The 20669-nt window shown below is 40.0% G+C and overlaps 2 protein-coding genes across 5 annotated transcripts in view; both read right to left on the bottom strand.

Moving 5' to 3' along the window:
• The window catches only part of LOC100708164 (sodium/bile acid cotransporter), a 34307-nt gene extending 22811 nt beyond the window's left edge, over positions 1-11496 (bottom strand). The window contains exons 1-2 of one of the 3 annotated variants that reach the window (XM_005475046.4): positions 11296-11496; positions 7693-7843 (exon numbers count right to left, since the gene is read on the bottom strand). The gene's annotated coding sequence lies outside the window, so the exon portion shown is untranslated. Of the gene's footprint in view, positions 1-7692; positions 8775-8811; positions 8847-11295 lie in introns of those variants that run through there. The other 2 variants (XM_019346214.2, XM_005475047.4) reach the window with 2 other exon arrangements.
• Positions 11497-11819: 323 nt separating this feature from the next.
• LOC100708706 (sodium/bile acid cotransporter) lies at positions 11820-20669 on the bottom strand. 2 transcript variants are annotated; one of them, XR_002056634.2, is made up of 10 exons: positions 20600-20669; positions 18469-18590; positions 18116-18322; positions 17941-18027; positions 17370-17482; positions 15106-15310; positions 14009-14178; positions 13365-13413; positions 13033-13234; positions 11820-12159 (listed from the first exon to the last, which is right to left on the bottom strand). XR_002056634.2 is itself a non-coding variant. In XM_005475042.4 (9 exons), the coding sequence occupies exons 3-9, from the start codon at positions 18302-18304 to the stop codon at positions 12124-12126; spliced, it is 1011 nt and encodes a 336-aa protein (XP_005475099.2). In that variant the 5' UTR covers positions 18305-18322; positions 18469-18590; positions 20600-20669; the 3' UTR covers positions 11820-12123. The 2 variants fall into 2 exon arrangements, 1 of the variants encoding a protein (XP_005475099.2); XM_005475042.4 differs by lacking the exon at positions 14009-14178 and having other exon boundaries at positions 13365-13543.

The following is a 20669-nucleotide window of genomic DNA, read 5'->3' as shown; positions in this document are numbered from 1 at the left end:
AGCATAATAATCTCACAACTGCTACAAGCACATTTGCCTTTCTTAACACACGCGAGTGAAAGGCAACTGTTAAGAAAATGCCCTTTTGGGTGAGACAGGCCCAGAGGCCCTGCATGCAAGCGTACTAACACACATACATGCAATGAAGAGCAGCTTACACTAGAGCACACACTATATGTGCACCTCTATATCTCACATTGGTGTTAAAACAGGAAAAACTTAATAGTTTTGTTATCAACTGCTGAATTTACCCACTACTGACATTTAACTCTCCAGCTTGCAGGACAATAGGTGAAACGTTTGTGAAAACAGAGAAGGAAAAATAAAGACACAGAGAGAGTCTGGTATGACCAAGCAGTGACCAGACAATAAATTTAGTTGGTAATACAATAAATTGTGAGATGCTTTCTCCTTGATTGATGCAACACAAGTAATTTACTGTATGGAGGAAATTCTCTTTTGTGATAATCTTTTGAACGTGCATTTCTGTTGACCTGTCAATTTAGCGCATTATAAGCTGATGTGCAAATTAGTTGATTGATATTAGATTTGAAAAAATAACTGTATTATAAAAAAAAGTGAATAAGATGTAACAACGGTTGAAATTAGTTTCTTGTTTCTAGTGTGTGGAGAAGGTTTTATCATGGCACACATCTGTTTACATGGGAGGAAACTCCTCATGTGATGCGACATTTAGCAATTTGCAAGTGTGCAGCACATCAGAAGAATGACTATGAAATTACAAAGGGAAACAATTTTACTGACAAAGGATGAACAAAAGGCAGCTCCCACAGCTCAGCAAAAGAAATGGCTGAAATGCGGAGCGCAACTAAGAGATGACTTGATGATTTGTGAAGGAAAACCAATACTTCCAAAATCTCTACACAAAACAGCAGCCTTAGTGACACATGGAGTTACTCTCCATGTATCAACAGGAGGGATAGTAGATATAATCTCCAAAACACTTTTATACTCAAAATTTTGGAACTTCAGCAAAAGAATTTGTAAGAACATGCATGATTTGCCAAAAACACAATGTACAAGGAAATCTTAGACCAAAGAGAGGTCATTTTCCCACACCACCTCATCCTTTTCACACAATCCACATGGATTTTATTGAACTAAACGAATGTCAAGGCTCAAAATACGCTCTAGTGATCATAGACGTATTCCCAAAATGGCCAGAAATCTACCCAGTAAAGAAAGCAAATGCCATTTCAGTAGCAAAATGCTTATGTAACCATTTTATTCCAACATATGGCATCCCCACTCTGATAAGATCAGATAATGGGACACATTTTGTTAATGAAGTAATCAGTAAGGTCTCTGAAGCACTAGGATTCAGCATCAAAAATCACTGTGCTTATCACCCGCAAAGTGCAGGATTAGCGGAAAGAACTAACGGCACAATAAAACAGAGACTTAGAAAATGTATGGAAGAAACAGGGAGACCATGGCCTGAGTGTATAGGCCTAGTAAAAATGTGGATGAGACTAACACAGGGTTCTCAGAAACTCACACCTTTTGAAATCATTCATGGCAGACCATTTCCACTGCCAATCACAAGTGAACCTTTAGATAAATCAATCAGAGAGACCACACTAGCAGAATGGATGTCGAAACTACTAGAAAACAAAGATATTGTTTTGAACAATAAACTGCCTTCTGAATCTTCTCCAGTATCTTGCAGGTTGAAGCCAGGTGATTGGGTCCTGATTCGAGTTCTCCAGAGAAAGAATTGGAGCTCGCCCCGCTGGGAAGGCCCATACCAAGTGCTTATCACCACACCAACCGCCTGTAAGATAGCAGAAAGACCATCTTGGATTCACCAAAGCCACTGCAAGAAAGTGAGTGACAGCCTAGACTCATAGACTCCAGCACCCCTACCTTCTGGTGATCTACCTGGTGAAGAGAGGGCTGATTGGGTATATCCCACCCTCTACTTCTCGCCAGTAGTCTACTCACCCGAGGATCTAGGTGTGTTTGGCTGTCATGAAGACACTCGCCGTCCTAGCAGCTGTCCTCCTGCTCCTAGCAGGACTCCTCGCACTTTTCGAGGACAATAAAGAACAAAACACAAGCCAAACGTGCCGCCAGCTTTTCGGGCGTTGGCTATCAGCATAATAAAATCATCATCAACGAGACAAGCTCATCTACCATCTACTCACTTAACTTCCTTAGTATCTTTCAGGGACCACCCCAACACGAGATAATCACCATTGAAGACGCTGGACTTGACAATGGAACGTGTGACCAACTTTTCTGAATCAACTTCAACGTGACAAACCGGAACACATCCATTCACTTCCCAGTGTTCTTGGACCAAACCACAGGGAAGAACCACTCCATGTGCTACTGACAAGACAACGGTAACAGACCGCTGGGAAACACCACTAATTGTAATCGGACCGCTGGAAACGGAGAAGGTGCCCCTGTGAACACAGCCAACCCCTCTAATGGCACCTACTGGGTGCAAGGAATGGCCTGGCTGTGTGGACGACGTGCCTATTTCATACTGCCCCCAGGATGGACTGGCATCTGCGCCCCAATCTTCATCTCTGACCACACCTTCAGAATAACTACGGGAAACGCCACGAGGACTCGACGACGAAGAGATGTCTCTGCAGTGCAGCCACATGACCCCATGTGGGGATCAGATGTTCAAGCTCTGGACGACTGGCCAGAAGGTTACTCACGCCCTGTTTCCCTGGGTAGGAGTTGGAAAACATGCTTTACGAATTGAAACTCTGGACTACCGTTTTGGACTGTTCCTGAATGCATCCTGTAACATAAACGATAAACAGAATCAAGAAATTGACGCTCTGCGCATTGCAGTAATGCAACACAGGGTGGCGTTAGACATGATCCTCGCTGAAAAGGGAGGAATATGTGTCCTCTTTAACAACACATGCTGTACATACATTCCAGATAATGTTCACTCTTCCAACATGACCGACGCCTTACGCTGAAACAACTCAGGGACGCTCAGCAACAGGACTACGTCACGAACACTGAAGACTGGCTTACCTGGCTGTTAAGTGGTTCCTGGAAATCTCTTTTAATAAAAGGACTGGTCTTTGTTGGAGTTCTTTTACTTTAACTCTGTTGTTTTACCACTTGTATTTTGCCATGTATACAATCAATGATAAATAAGGTGATCGCAGTCCGTGTACAGGCATATTTGACTCTGCCCATGGACGAAGACGAAGACGACCCTCCTAAAGATGACTTATCTATGATGTTGTAATTGATCTGTGAATGACATGCTGATTAAAAATGCCAAGCCAAGAAATCATGCATAGATAACAAACAGATTGTTTAACTATTAGAGAAGTCAAACAACAGGAGGGAAATGTAAAAAGATTTTTATTAAATGCATTGCTGTTTGTGATTCATATTGCTTGCCGGAAGCTCGTCCTTGGACGGCTTGCTGGGAGGGAGAGCACGCCTGTGTAACATGTCTTGATAAAAAGAGGAACGGAATGTTCCAGTAAGATAGCCACATACTGTTGTATAGTCATTTTCTGAGAAGAGCGAAAATACGCCGCCCTGTTGTGTGGGCACCAGTGACTATAAATGCACGAATAAAAAGGTACACTGTGTGACTCTCTTTCGAGACGTTCACCCATGTACATGTGATTTATTACGCTGTCTCATTGTGTTCTGTTTATATTTGCAGTTTGCCATTTGGGATTTTCCCTTAACACTCGGTCATTCTCCATCACCCTTGGGGGCATCTCCCATTTTGACCTCGGGACTTCCAGGTTATACTCGGCACAGATGTTCCTGTACACTATGCCGGCCACTTGGTTATGGCGTTCCATGTATACCTTGCCTGCTAGCATCTTGCACCCTGCTGTTATGTGCTGGATTGTCTCAGGGGCATCTTTACACAGCCTGCACCTGGGGTCTTGCCTGGTGTGATAGACCCCAGCCTCTATGGATCTTGTGCTCAGTGCTTGTTCCTGTGCTGCCATGATTAGTGCCTCCGTGCTGTCTTTCAGTCTAGCTTTGTCCAGCCACTGGTAGGATTTCTGGGTATCAGCCACCTCCTCTATCTGCCAGTGGTACATACCGTGCAGGGGCCTGTCCTTCCATGATGGTTCCTCGCCTTCCTCCTCTTTCTTGGGTTTCTGCTGCCTGAGGTATTCACTGAGCACGCTGTCAGTTGGGGCCATCTTCGTGATGTATTCGTGGATGTTTTTTGTCTCATCCTGGACTGTGGTGCTGACACTCACCAGTCCCCGGCCTCCTTCCTTCCGCTTAGCGTACAGCCTCAGGATGCTGGACTTGGGGTGAAACCCTCCATGCATGGTAAGGAGCTTTCTTGTCTTTATGTCAGTGGCTTCTATCTCCTCCTTTGGCCAGCCTATTACCCCAGCAGGGTACCTGATGACAGGTAGGGCGTAGGTGTTGATGGCCCGGATCTTGTTCTTCCCGTTCAGCTGACTCCTCAGGACTTGCCTGACCCTCTGCAGGTACTTGGTGGTTGCAGCTTTCCTAGCGGCCTCTTCATGGTTCCCATTCGCCTGCGGGATCCCCAGGTACTTGTAACTGTCCTGTATGTCTGCAATGTTGCCTTCTGGTAGTTCGATCCCCTCAGTTCTGACTACCTTCCCTCTCTTTGTTACCATCCGACTACACTTCTCCAGTCCGAACGACATTCCAATGTCATTGCTGTATATCCTGGTGGTGTGGATCAGTGAATCGATGTCTCGTTCACTCTTGGCATACAGCTTGATGTCATCCATGTACAGGAGGTGGCTGACAACTGCTCCATTCCGTAGTTGGTATCCGTAGCCAGTCTTGTCAATGATCGCACTGAGGGGGTTAAGGCCTATGCAGAACAGCAGTGGGGACAGAGCATCTCCTTGGTAGATCCCGCACTTGATGGTGACTTGTGCTATGGGCTTGGAGTTGGCCTCTAGTGTTGTACACCACATACCCATTGAGTGCCCGATGAAGGCTCTCAGGGTCCTGTTGATCTTGTACAATTCTAGGCATTCCAGGATCCAGGTGTGGGGCATTGAGTCATAGGCCTTCTTGTAATCAATCCAGGCAGTGCACAGGTTGGTCAATCTGGTCTTGCAGTCTCGGCTGACTGCTCGGTCTACCAGTAGCTGGTGTTTTGCACCTCTGGTATTCTTTGCCCATACCTTTCTGTGCCCCGCTCATGTATTGACCCATGTGCCTGTACATCTTAGCCGTTATGATGCCTGACAGGAGCTTCCACGTAGTGCTGAGGCAGGTTATTGGTTGGTAGTTGGAGGGGGCCGGTCCCTTCTGGGGGTCCTTGAGGATCAGGACCGTCCGGCCTTTGGTTAGCCATTCTGGGTCTCTCGTCAACTAGCAGCTGGTTCATTTGTACTGCCAGGCGCTCGTGGAGTGCAGTCAGCTTCTTCAGCCAGTAGGTGTGAACCATATCAGGGCCTGGTGCTGTCCAACTCTTCATACTGGAGACCCTTATATATATATGTGTATACATACACATGTATACATATAAAAGCCATCCTTTTTTCTAAACACTGTCGTCATGTTTTTTTGGGGGGGGGGTTGTTTTTCTTAAAGCATTTTCTAAGGACAAAGCGAAAACAGCAAAGAAAGGGGGGGGAAAGCCACCTCTTTCTATTGGTGTAAAAATGTACCATGTCGACCAATTAAAAAAAAAAAAGTCAACACATGGGATTTGGATGTTTAGGAAGAGGTGAAAGTTTCGGGAGTGACGGTAATGGCAGCGAAACAGAGCGAGCGAGTGAGAGAGAGAGAGAGAGAGAGAGAGTTTTTAGATGTGGGAGATTTGCAACGTTTAGCGTGGAGTGTATAGTTAGTTATGTTGTCTTGTGTAGTTAGTCTGTTGTGTAGTTGTTGTTTTGTTTTTGTGTCAGTGAGGGCACTAATGAATGTCACAAAGGCACATTGCAATGTACAAAATGTCACCAAGTAGAAAACCAGCGGAGTGATACACCTCCTCTTGTTGCTACAGGAGGGACTTATCCCTGTGGTGTTCGCCTCTGTCTTTTGGTGGACAAACAATTTTTTTTTTTTTTACTGGCACACATAATTTGTGGGGCATCTTATTGCGACACCTGATTGTTCTCTCATTTTAGTTAAAGTAATATTTTAAGTTGTTGTAGAAAATAAAAAAACACCAGGTGTATTGGCTGCATTTTTAGATAAATAGTTGTATATGTTTACAAAATGTGTGCATAAGTTTTCAAAATGTACAATTTATATTTGCATTTCAAGTTATAAAAATAATTTACTCAAGATGTGTGTGATTTTTACAGTAAAAAAAAAAACTACTACTAGGATTTTAAGTTTTTTGTGTGTTTTCAGATCAGTCGTGTTAATACAGTATGTCAATTAAAAGAACAACTAAATTCAGACACGTTTCAGGTTGAGCTGAAAACAATGATACCAAACAAGGCAAGGGAAAAAAACAATAAAATGAAGCAATTTGAAGGTGAAATACAAATGTAAACTCAAAAGGAGTCAAAAATGGCCGGTTATATTTTGGACCTCAGAGTTAATCCAACAAATCATGAAAAATTAGGTTAAAGTTTTTGTTCATGACAGTGCAGATTTCTGAAATTTTGTGTAATTTAAGCATGAAACAATTTGATTTTTTTTCTAACAAAAAACAGTGAAACCTAAGTTAGACTTGAGTTTGTAAATGAACTGCCCCATGTTGTGTAGCTTTCTGGATTTTATACTTATTGGGCTATATATTTATTTATTATACAGGCTATACAGTACATAAAATCAAAACTCACATGTTTTATGTAACTAAAGTGTTTAATTATGTGGGCTACAGAAAATAATTAAGTTATAGACTATATTTATATGAAATACATGTATACTTACTGCATTTGAATCATTTTAACCATATGTAACCACCTGCATATGTGTTCAGAAAAAAAGGCTTTGATTTTCCCACCTCATTTGATTTCTTTGCCACCCTCATGCCACACTAAGAAAATTTCTCTAGATCCACCCCTGATCAATTTTGCTAATATAGTATGTCAAAATGAAAAAATAACTCCAATTTCAGATATTTGAGGTTGTGCTGAAAATAATGATACCAAACAAGGCAAGATAAACAGTTTTTAAAGGTGAAATATAGAGATAAAATCAAAAGTAGTCAAACATGGCCAATTATACCCTGGACCCCAGAGGGTTAAAGTGATTTAATAGTTCACTTTCTTCACCATTTCTAACTGATGGCTAACATACATACGTACGGTGCAAATACAGTGAATCTTTTACTTGACTTTTAACACTTGGGTACAACATGCTTAACTAATGCTTAACTGAACAATGCATATTCCTCACTGGAAGCTACTTAAATCTGGTTAATCTGTGTATTACTGAGAAAAAACACACAGCATTTAATTGTTTCAAACTTCACACTCCTTTGTGCGCACATGCTGTGTGCGCACAAAGTGCTTTCACAAGATTGCACATGGTTGTTTTCTACTCATTTTGTGCTGTATGAAAACAAACTACAGCCCACCAATGCTTCATAAAAGAGTCAAGACTGACTTCTGTAGTTTGCTGCAGGTGAGAGTTGCACACCTAAACCTAATAGTTATTCTGCAGAAAGCAGAAAAAACGAGGAAAATCCTCAAGATGATTTTGAAGAAATAAACAGTTGACAGATATGTTTACAGCTGTATTCAGTGCTTGCTTTACCTTTTAGGCCAGATTCTTCCTTTGCTCTGCTCTCGTCTCTTTGTCAAAACATCAGTTCCTTTTGCGTTGCCACTCCTCTTACCTCTTCAGGCCTCTGGTGGTGCCATCTAGTGCACAGCTGACTTCAGCACCTAGAGAGGAGACCATCCTCCTCCACATAAAGAAAAAAAATGAACTAGCGTAGCACTACAAAACACTTTATTTTAGTTTTCAAATACTGCCCCATCTATTTAAAAGTAATTTATTCTTCTCACAGCATGTAGGGTGTTCCAACCCCAAGTAATCTCCATATTATGTTTCGTATCTGGACAACTGCAGTGGTTTGTGTGCATGCTGTGCTTGGATATTATATGTGGACATCATCCAAGGAAATGTAGTTCATGAAGTGGAAAAATAGCGACATCCTCTCAGATGGAGCACACTGCAGTTCAGAGGGAAATATTTTGACAAGGAGTGCTACGTTACAGATTTTCAGGTCAGAGTGATCTAGCCAAAGATAATAAAGACATAACTGGACTGTATTTTGTTTTTTTGTTTTTTAGCTGGACACCTGACAACGGTGAAGCGATAAGTGGAAATCACGATGAATTGAAAGCTCCTGAAAGACCAGAGCAGCTTGCCTGTCGTCGCTTGTGTTTGAGTCCGCGTGCTTACGCCAAAACCTCCCATTCTTGTCTCTCCTTTTTGAGTTTGTCTTTTTCAAAAAACAATCTGGTACTTGAAGGCTTTTTTGTAACTTTTGACTACAGATAGTGATAAACACCACATGGTGCTGTAAACTTAAATTTTGCTTACTTAGACAACCCTCTTGGTGACAATAAAAGCTCTGAATGGAGTAGTAGCAACACATGTTTGCAATTATGTTGCAATCACATATTTTCATGGTTTTTATTGCCTTACTTACAACTGACTAAAGAATGCCGTTCCTTCCTGCATTATATTGGGTGGCTGTGCTTTTATTTGTGTGTAGATTACAGACTTTTAAACGTAGTTTTTAAATGAGTTTGGAAAAATACATTTTTGTACATGAGGAAACATCCTCAAGATGATTTCAAGATGATTTTCAAGAAATAAACAGTTGACAGACATGTTTACAGGTGCATTCAATGCTTGGTTTACCTTTTAGGTCAGATTCTTCCTATGCTCTGCTCTCGTCTCTTTGTCATAAAATGAACTCCTTTTGTTTTGACGCTTGTTTTATGTTTCAAATGACACACGGAGGCCTCTGGTTGTCCAGAGGCGCCATCTAGTGCACAGCTGACTTTAGCACCTACAGAGGAGACCATCCTCCTCCAAATAAAACTAAAATAAAATAGAATATTATAATACAATAGCACTACAAGACACTTTATTTTAGATTTCAAATAATGTCTCATCTATTTATAAGTAATTTATTCATCTCAGAACATATATGTTGTTCCGACCACAAGTAATCTACATATTGTTTTTGGTATCTGTACAGCTGGAGTGGTTTGTGTGTGTGCTGTGCTTGGATATTATATGTGAAGTCATGAGTGGAAATCACAATGAATTGAAAGCTCCTGAAAGACCAGAGCAGCTTGCCTGTCGTTGATTGTGTTTGAGTCCGTGTGCTTATGCCAAAACCTCCCATTCTTGTCTCTCCTTTTTGAGTTTGTCTTTTTCAAATAACAATCTGGTACTTGAAGGCTTTTTTGTAACTTTTGACTACAGATAGTGATAAATTAAATGTATGATTCAAGGAGTAAATCAGGCCTTCAAACCCAATTTTGTCACCATTATTTACTATAAATCACTCAAAGGAATCTACAGCTGACATACTCTTCAGACTGCAGTCTGCTGTGAGATGATGGGAGTGAGTGTCCACGGTGCGAGGGGGCCTTGATGATGATGATACTGGCTTTCTGCTGAAGTCTGCCAGTATAAATGTCTCTGGGGGGGGGGTTAGTGAAGTATCGGTTGCCCACTCTGCCACCCTCACCACCCGCTGCAGTTTTCTCTTGTCCTCCACAGTACAGCAGTTAAACCAGAGTGTACAGCAGTAGGTCAGAAGGCTCTCGAAATGCTTGCTTAAGAGATGTTTTTATTAATAAATTCCGACACCCTCTGCAAAAATGCCATCTGTGCATATATACTTTTTTTTTTTTTTTTATTTGTCAAAGATTTCTGACAAATATTTTGTACGTTGCTGGTATTACAGTTAATAAAACTCCGACACTTGAGGTACTATAGTGAATATTCAATGTAGAAAATGATTTCACCTGGAATCACCTCCCCACCAGCAGCCCAGAAAAAGCAGTCCTGCATTCATTTTTGCTGTCTTGATGTCTCTCATACTCTTCTTCTTCTATCACCTGTCACGTCTCTTTTGAGTTGCAGACATGACAGTCCAACAACAGGCCACCCCGTTTTATGTGAAGCATGAAGCAAGTGATAACAAGTAATAACAAGTTGATAACTGGGGTTTTTAAGTGTTGTTGAGCCAGCAACACTGGCTTCACCAGCAAGATGAAGAAAGCCTGGATAGGCTGAACCTGCTTCATGGTGCAGCTCTCAGGTCACTCTTGAAAACGTGTTTAACATCAATGAGACCTTTACTCAGTTAGACAAAGCTTAGGAAAAAATAATAACAGGGGAAATAATTAAATTTTAATTGAATCAATAGGTGTCTATATATATATTAGTATATACATATACTAGAAACTAGAAACCTTCATTTAAAGGTATTTGTATAGGACAAATAATGCTGCCCACGTGGTGCTGTAAACTTACATTTTGCTTCCCAACATTACGTGTTAGTAAAAGTGTTGACCAACAAAGCATATTCCTAAATAAAAGCCACTTAAATCTGATCCATTTTCTGTATGACAACCACATCCTCCCTGAGGCGTGCTCACATGCTGCGTGCACACAAATTGCTTTCACAAGATTGCATGTCTGCTTCTGTCGATATGAACAGGAACACATATGAAAATACAAACACAGCACAGCAAAGCTTCATAAAAGTGTCAAGACTGACTTCTGAAGTGTGCCCAAGGTGAGAATTGCACACCTATTCAATTCAATTCAATTCAATTCAATTTTATTTATATAGCGCCAAATCACAACAAAAGTCGCCTCAAGGCGCTTTATATTGTACAGTAGATAGCACAATAATAAATACAGAGAAAAACCCAACAATCATATGACCCCCTATGAGCAAGCACTTTGGCGACAGTGGGAAGGAAAAACTCCCTTTTAACAGGAAGAAACCTCCGGCAGAACCAGGCTCAGGGAGGGGCGGCCATCTGCTGCGACCGGTTGGGGTGAACCCAGAAGTCAGTCTGCAGAAAGTAGAAGAAGAAGAAATGAGGAAAATCCTCAAGATGATTTCCAAGAAATAAACAGCTGCAGTTCATCTGTTTCAAATGACACATGGAGGCTTCTGGTTGTGCAGAGGTGCCATCTGGTGTACAGGTGAGTTTAGCACCTTGAGAAGTGCCTAAAAAGCTCCCCATCTTCTTTCATGAAAATACATAAGTAAATAAAAATTTTAAAAAGATCAACTATTACCCAATAAGCTCCTCTAAATTAAGAAATTAGTTTCCTTGCTCACCCCGTTTGTATACACGTACTCTATGATACCTGTGTCACACCACTGCATCATCCTGTTCCAGGACAGTGATGGGCTCTGTAGCTGTCCTCTTCCTTCTGAAGCTGATCACCATCTCTCTGGTCTTATTTACGTTCTGCAGATCAGCAGCAAAATCATCAATCATCAAATTGCAGTCACATTGTGCAAAGGAAAAACACGTGTTAGTTTACTGATTATAACCGATTATTTCTTGTTGAACTTGATGAGTTTTTTTCCAAGGATCTAAAGAAAGAGATTCTTCCACTGTAAGAAGTCCAAGTTGTTTTTTGCTTTCCAGCTTACGAAGACAACCCTCTTGGTGACAATAAAAGCTCTGAATGCACTAGTAGCAGCACATGTTTGCAATTATCATGTTGCAGTCACATATTTTCATGCTTTTTATGGCCGTACTTACGACTGACTAAAGAACGCCGTTCCTTCTTGCATTATATTGCGTGGCTGTGCTTTTATTTGGGATTTGTGTGTAGATTACAGACTTTTAAATGTAGTTTTTAAATGAGTTTGGAAAAATACATTTTTGTACATGAGGATTTTATTTTCAGTCAAAACTATGATGATGTTTGCATGGTGTAGAAAGACAACAGACTTAACCAATAAAAAACTGAAATAACTGAAGTTTCTAATGCACTTAGAGGTTTCACATCACAATACAGTATAAAAATCATGACAAGCTATACAGCTGCACATTTTTCTGCTTGTTTAGTCAGCTGTAGGAGTTTTGTTTACTTCGTCTGGAGCCGCTGTGGTGTAAAAGTTCACATTAATAGAAAAATACATGGGTGGTGATTGAGGTCACACAGTCCCCTCAGTCGTCTCTTTCAGCTCCTCTTCAGTGACCGCAGGCTGGTAAGTCTCTGTGAGTCAGATAAGCAGATTCATTATAAACATAAACCAAGATTTGGCACAAAAATTGATCAACTTGAGGTTAAATATGAAACTCTATGGTCTGGTTATTCATCTACATAAAAAAATAAGCCCATTTTGACATGTGGAAGCAGGAAAAGCACCAACAGTCTTTAAGAGAGCTACTTCATGCTGGCTGACAGGACAGAAAAATTATAATTGTGCTTTTCTGTAATGAGAAGTCAAAAAGTATGTTGTGAAAGGCTTTCCTTTGCGCTACACATCAAAAAGTATTTTTAACATTATTCCTCAAATTTTTCACAAACACAAATGCAAGGCTTTACTCGTTGTAATAGTACCTTGTGCATCATACTTTATATTTTTAGTGAAATTGTTTTTTTTAAGGTGAAAAGTCTTGTTTCGTTGTTTCAGCATGACAAAAGCATAAACTGGCCCTTCCTTTAACTATCCAACAACAGTCTTTGTATTAAAAATTAACAAAAGGTATTCTAAGATCTCATACTTGTAATTCAGACTCCAGTCTGTTTTATATTTAATATCTTCAGTTCAGATGAACAAATTATATAGAATAAACACCCCTCTATGTTCTTTGGTACCTTTATAAAAGGTCAGTTTTGATACCATTAAATGAGGACACGAATGAGGGTTTGTCATTAGAGGTTCAAGATTGGTCTCTATAACCTACAAAATAAAAGGTTACATCAAATCTGCCTTGCTTAGATTAATGCCCACTAACAACTGTTATTAATCAGCAGCACTATAAAGGGTCAAGGCTGAACTTTTTCTTGTTTACTCTCCCTGTTTGTTCCCTATGTTTTTTCTTGTGTCATAAAAGGCCTTAGATAACCTGATGTCCCTCTTACCTTTCTCCTTTTTCGTGAATCTTTGGTAGCACCTAAACAGCACGATGAGCACCAATGCCTCCGTCCCCCTGAAAAGACGCATAGATCATTGGGAACAGAAACAGAGGGCCTATCACTTCCTGGGGGGAAAGCTATCTTCAATATGGTGATGCACAGCTGGATGTTCTGACAGCCTGTTTCCACAGAAACAGTCCTCCGCTCCCTGGTGACAGACGCACATGTTCATGAGTCATGAATATATACAGAAAGCCTCTTAATTCTTTCATCTTTGATGTGACTGCCTTGACTTGTCAAGGAGTCCATCGATGACTGAATTAAGCCAAAGAACCTACGCCTGGCTGAGTCTGAAGATCGCAGAGAGGACATATCCAAAGGAGTAGCCTATCAAAGGCATGAGAGCAGCGATGGCCAATAGCGGAGGAGACAGCACAGTCAGCATGACTCTTCCGATTCCGATGTTGGTTAAGATGACGATCACCACGATAAAAATCATCATTATAATTAGTCCTACCTGCAAACAGCAGGACATGAAACAAATCAACTCCATATCAATTTAACAGTTGACTGACTAGCAGTTTCAAGGCAAAATGAGTCCTATTCCCTTTTACTTCATAACAAATGCGGCAGATAAAACATTGCGAGTTGATTGAAGTGCTGAACTTGTATTTGACCACAGTAGTAAATAGTTAAGGTAATTACTTTTTTTAATTAAAGCTGAAAGTCTGACTTGAGTCACATCTCGATTGCTTGATTTAAAACCCACCATGATGGCGTACAGATGCAAAACTACAAAAATTATATGTGTCACGGTTTGCGGGGCAAGCCGTGTGTAAATTATTAAAGGACCCAAGATACAGATGTTGCAGTGAAGTGAGAGGGCTTGGTTGAGACTGAGTGATAACAAACAAAAGGAGATGGTGAGAAACAGAACTTAGAAATAAGCTATACTGGGAAAACTAAAACCTAAACAACAAACCTGAATGCGAGGGAAAACACAAGTGGAGACAACGAGCAGGGAGAACAGCGCAGGGAGAATTCACAGGGAGATTCAACAGACGATCCAGCAACGAGGACGAGATGACACACACTATAAATACACAGACAGGAACATGACGGAAAGAGGAACAGGTGGCAACACAGGGGGAACTGATTGGGCACGATGAGACAAGGAAGCAAAACAGAATACACTAACATGAGACGCAGACCTTCAAAGTAAAACAGGAAATACACAGAGACACATACTGGAGAGGAGGGAACTACTAAATAACCAGGAAACTAAGAAACACAAGAAACTCAAAACAGCGTAACTAAACTCTCAGATGTAAACTAAAGACTAACAAAGTGAACTTTATACATAAAACATAATACCAAATCACAGAGACACAAGAAAACACTGGGTCGAGAGACCCAGGATCCTGACAATATGACTGTTGAAAAACTTAAGGACCTGACGCTGTTGTCAACAGATCCAATGAAAAGATCAAAACCAAAAATAAGTCGATCCAGTAACAAATAGTGAAGCCTGATTTCTGATTTCTGAGTGATACAGAGATCCTTTATCATCCAAAAACCAGAACACAAACATGTACTGGTTCACATTGACCTGGGTACCTATATACCACCCTGGTCCAAAGGACACTCTTGGACTCACTGTGCAGTCATGTGATGTGAGAAAAATGAGAAAAACTCGTTTAAAACGTGACACACAAAATCAAATACTTAATTGATGTAAGAAAGTTTTAACTGGTGATGTACTGATAAACATCTGATTCACTGATGCTTTGTGAAACATTGATAAAAGATATTTATTAACTTGACTTCGTGTCAGGTAAAGCCAATACTGGAAATAAATATCAATGTGTGACTGGGAACTGGGATCCCGGAGGAGCAATAAATTCATCCTAAAGCTGTAAATGCCTGAGATTTACAGCTGTTTGTCAATGCAAAGAAAAATGAATCAGTAAATTCTTACATTTTAAAGACTCAGCTTTGAACTCTGTGCCAGTTAATCAACACTGTTTATCAGTTCTAGTGATCTGTCTGACCTTCAGACTCTTGTGAGTATGCACAGACCTTTGTGATGATCCTCGAGTACTGCGGCCTGTAGGTATTGATGATGATGCCGATGCCGCACGGCACAAGGATCATGACCAGTGATATCATAATTTCAACATAAGGGACAGCGTTCTGCAGGTCGGAGAAACCCTGGCAGTAGAGGTAGAGCAGGAGAGGCATCATACCGAGAGCCAGCAACGTCGAGCAGGAGGTCATCACGATGCTGAAAGAAAAAGATAAGCGTGAGACCGTGACAGCTTTTATCTTTTTGTAGCACCATAATGCTCAAAATTTCCTTGTCAGCATTATGTTGACAAAATGCATTCAAAATTTAACATGGTGCAAGACATTTCATACACACAACACAAACAGGTTGCGCAAATTTTGACTGTTCCAGAGGTTTCATACAATTCTATTTATATAGTGCCAAATCACAACAACAGTGACCTCAAGGTGCTTTATATTGCAAGGTAAAGACCCTGCAATCAGATGACCCCCAATGAGCAAGTGCTTGGCAACAGTGGTAAGTAAAAACTACCATTTCTGTAATTAACGGAGCCAATGAAGAGAAGCCAATGTGGAAGAAATATACTGTCTTTTTCTAAACTGCAGAAAGAGTATATTTCTGTCTCAGATGTGTTTACATATAACATAAATAATGTGGATTCAGTATCAGTATTCTGAGGTTAAGCAAAGCAATGAGAAGGAAAAATTACTTAATTTGAAGAACAACAAGAAATAGTAGAAGAAGAATATTTGTGCAGCCATGTGTACATTACTTAGGGTTTCAAGGCAAAAGGGCAAAAAATCCACTGCAAGACATTCCCGTTTTACCAGAAATTGAATGCTCTGGACTTTAATTCCTCTTTACAGAAAGTGAATTGAAAATTGAAAATATTATAATCTGGAGGTTTCTTCCTGTTAAAAGGGACTTTTTCCTTCCCACTGTCACCAAAGTGCTTTCTTATAGGGGGTCAAATGATTGTTGGGTTTTTCTCTGTATGTATTATTGTAGGGTCTACCTTACAATATAAAGCGCCTTGACATGACTGTTGTTGTGATTTGGCGCTGTATAAATAAAATTGAATTGAATTGAATATCATATCTAAATTAAGCAGCGAGGCCTCTAGAAGCCAAGAGCAGTCCTTAGGATTGTTAAGCTTGTTAATTGTTAAGAACACAAAGTGGATCTTCCTCTTATTCCTACATGTAATCAAAAACACAGTCCAGTTTTCCCACTTTTCCTCTTGTGAGCAGCTCACCGTTTGGGAACCTCATGCATTACTTCCAAAACCCTACCTAACTGGAAATCCCTCATATCCTGCAGAAACCTCTGCTTGTGTTATTTTTGCTGGTTTGGGAGCCCATGACATGCTTGCCAACAAATTGTTACAAGGTTGGCTGCTACACTGTGTTATGTAACTCCAGTACATGCCATTACTCTCTTGTTAACATTCCTTTGTTGTTCAGAGTTCCTGTTTTGTCAGTGGTCATTTTCTTGTTCCCAAACAAAACAAAACAAAAAGTCTAATTTATAAAAAATTAGTGGGGTTGTGTGAGATAACGATTTTCTTCCAGGCACTTGGTTGGATAACAAGCATGACTGAAACAATCTGCATTCATTGCCCTCATTGCCCTCAGTCTGTCCTCACTGATCATGTATCTGAGCAACAGGCCAAAGGAGGTCCTCACATATCAGATAAAGGAGGACTGTCTCGAAGCCTGAAGTAAGCACCTGTTGCTTCATAAGGGAGAGATAAGAGACGAGGTGAAAGGCTAGCCGAGTGAAAGTATAACGCCTAGATATCGCTCTGTTATGATAAAATGTGTAACAACCAGATTGGTGATGATCTGTAAGACATTCATTTCTAATAATGTGTATCATTGCTATTCAGACCGCACCGTGTATTATGATTATCAGCGGTATGATAACAAGAGGGATGAGGTTGCTTAACTTAAAAAACACAGTTTATTGCATATCTTTTCCAAGAAGTGAATTAAATAAACACACACGGTTTCAGGTTTGTATCTTTAACTTTTGTGTTATTTAAAGTTGTTTCAAAGAAAATTAAAGCATCTGGATTAAGGCGTGTCAGAAGAAGATACCTAAAAAATGTGAGATTTTAACAGCAAACCATTTAGGAATGCACTTTGTCCAGCAGTAAGGGGTTTTGAATTATACAAGTAAAATAAAGACCAATATTCTCTAAGGATTTATGTCTTTGTGCGTTTAATCGTTTCAAAAAAAAAGTTTTGTACCTAAATATTTTCTGTTTGTGTACCTGAGGTTCATGTCGCCCTGCAGAGCCAGAGCCAGGATGTTGGAGAGAGCTCCTCCAGGACAGCAGCCACAGATCAGAATCACCACAGCTGCTATTTCAGCCAACTTAAACAGCTGTAACGCAATAATCATAGTAACCTCATATGGGATACTGCAAAAGCAACAAAAGCGAGATCTGATAATGACGCAAATGCTGGTGACGTATGTGGAAATACAAATACAGCAATTCTGTGTGAAAAAAACAGATGCGCACTAAGAATACCTTCAGCATTTTCTTTAATTACTTTTTTTCATTACTGATGATTCCTCTGCAGTTAATGTCATAGTTAGTCAATCAATAATTTTAAAGATTAAATGACCATTTTATATATTCAGAATCATATAAAAGAAAAAATAGAAAAATAAATCATATAAAAGAAAAAATACTAATTGGAGAATTTTTTTAAACTATTTTAGCGCTACTAACATTAGAAATGACAATTAGGCACATGCAGTACAAAAATATTTTGTATTGCATGTGCCTTTCTTACTGCAGTGTTTATAATCTTATTTCACTTTGCATCAGTACCAACCTTAGCTAAACAAAAAGCTGTGAGAGGCATGATGCCATACTGGGCCACGACTGCGATAGCCACCCCTTTAGGTTTCCTCATATGATGCTGGAAACAGAAGGAGAAAGGTTCACATTAGCATAAGATTGTCTCTTTGCATTTAGCTCACATATGAAACTGAACTTGCTGTAGTCACCTTGATCTTGGACACCTCCATGGTGCATCCCAGTGAAATCATGGTCACGAATAAGACGATTATCATAATTATGTTGATGGTTTTGTCCATTACTGGTGACATGGTAGGCCTGTAACTGGACGTGCTGTTTGCAGTTGTTGTGTTGAGCCACGGATCTGGATCGGAGATGATATCCACTGTGTGATCCATGGTGCCTTCAAATCAGACCTGTGAGTGGAAAACCAAATGATAGGGCAGGCTGACTTTTGCAGGCTCCTTCAAAAAAAATTGTATCCTGAGGACAGAAGAGGTGCATTAAATTTCAGTCAGTGTGACTGTTTTTATATTTATGGTGAATTTGGTTGGAATTGTACCTGTTTTAACCTTGAGGCTTGCTTTATTTGAATATAGTAGTGTGCAATGCAGTCAGTGACAGCTGACTTTGGCTTTTTGCAGCTGGTTCTATGTTTGCTGCTCATTAGGTCAGAGTGATGCACTGTGAAGCAAAATAAAGAGGTTATGGAGGTACTGAGGTATTGATCCCAAAGTCAGGTCAATCAATGAGCAACTTTAACCTCCAAATATATGGAGGTTAAGGTTTAACAGGTTGAACGTGTCAGACTGCAAATGATATGTATATTGGCATATTTATAACTAAGATTAACAACTGCCTTATTTGCAGGACCTGCATTTTTATTTTTAGTGGGTTTTTTTATGAAAGGTTTGTTTTGTTTAGCACTCATTCTGTTCATTTTCAGTGACAGAAGAGTGACATGAAGCATTAAACACATCTGTGTGGTCTCAGTCATCCAGGTCATTATAATCTTGAGAGCTTAAAATAAGCGGTAACTGGCCTTCTTTAAGTTTGTGAGGATGTTTCACCTCTCATCCAAGAGGCTTCTTCAGTCCTAAAACCCAAAGAAGGAGAGGCCCATTAATCCCCTAGTGTAGGTTTTCCTCTTTAGAGGTGGTCGTTGGCCTACTAGTGATCATGTGGATCATCACATGAGCCAAGGTGTGAAACAAGGCATGGCTCATTAACATGCTAGGGGTTTAAGGGTGAAACCACTATGAGACTTTGCCCCACCCTATCATGTGACTTATTGAGATCACTAGAGTCTAGGTGTGAGTGGAAAAGGTTCTCATGATTGTATCGTAGATGGCTGATAGCTGTTGTCATAAGACAATGTCTCTGTTCAGCGATGGTCAGTCGCAGTGGATGTAGACAGCCTCCATTACTCCTCTTGGAAACCATTGACGCTTTCAGCCCTGAATATGAACATTGCCATCTTTAAAGGAGTATCCTTGTCCATCAAACGCTCTGTTGTGTGTGAGCGCACACAGAGATTGAAGCAAAAACAAACCTTAATAATTATGATGGAATCCAAGTTTTCTAATTGGATAATTTTAGGTTTTATTGAGCTAGTTAATGCAGAGAAATCCTCGATAGGTTGAAGCTGCTTTATGGTGCACTCCTCTTGAAAAAGGTGTTTAATTTCAGTTAGTTTTGTTCACTTAAATAAAATATATGAAAAAAAATTTTTTTTAAAACTAGGTCAAAGAATCAAATAAAGAGGTCTGATTCCTCACTGAATCGCTCTTAACGGTTTCTACTTTGTTTACTTTGCCAGACAGCTGCGATAAGATCCCTGTTTCGAGATAGTAGTTGTACAGGTCAGAGTACACATTATATGGGCCTGAGACCATTTAATGTAATCATTACATGTGCTGTAGATGTTCAGACTTTGAAACTCCTTCGAATTCCCTTACAGTGTTTGAGGTAATGCTGCTGCAGCCTACACACCTTATACCGTGCTGTTTTTATAGCACACATAGTGCTGCATACACGGTGATAAAAAAAAAATGACTTCTTTAGAGTCTACAGAAAGATTCCAGAAAAGAAGGCATTTTTAAAAAAAATGCTGAGTTAATTTAAGCTAGAAATATTTATATCCTTGTGAAGGAGTTTAAAGTGATTTAAAAGTACAGTGCTTGACATTTAACCAAAAACACTTGGATAAAACGTGTTTAACATGACATAGTTAACTAAACAAAGCATATTCCTCACTGAAAGTCACTTAAATCTGGTTAATCTGTGCATTAATGCGCAACAACATGCAGAATTTGCTTGTTTCAAACCTCAAACTCCAGCATGCCTCCATCTCCATATGACAACCACATCCTCCCTGCTGGCATGCTCACATGCTGTGTGCACACAAATTGCTTTCACAAGATTGCACATGTCTGTTTTCTGCTCATATAAACAAGAACATGTATGAAAAAAAAAAAAAACCCTACAGCACAGCAAAGCTCCATAAAGGTGTCAAGCATTACTTTTTGACTGTGCTGAAGGTGAGAATTGCACACCTAAACCTAGAGGTCAGTCTGCAGAAAGTAGAAAAAAAGAAGAAATGAGGAAAATCCTCAAGATGATTTCCAAGAAATGAACAGCTGCAGTTTAAACTTGACAGATATAAATATCGCTGTATTCAGTGCTTGCTTTACCTGCTGGGCCAGATTCTTCCTTTCCTCGTCTCTCGTCTCTTTGTCATAAAATCAACTCTTTTGTGTTGAC

The sequence above is a fragment of the Oreochromis niloticus genome, linkage group LG15 (genome assembly GCF_001858045.2).
Source record: "Oreochromis niloticus isolate F11D_XX linkage group LG15, O_niloticus_UMD_NMBU, whole genome shotgun sequence".
Lineage (NCBI taxonomy): Eukaryota > Metazoa > Chordata > Actinopteri > Cichliformes > Cichlidae > Oreochromis > Oreochromis niloticus.
Note: the sequence above shows the minus strand (reverse complement) of the source record. Positions and strands in the feature narration are given on the sequence as shown.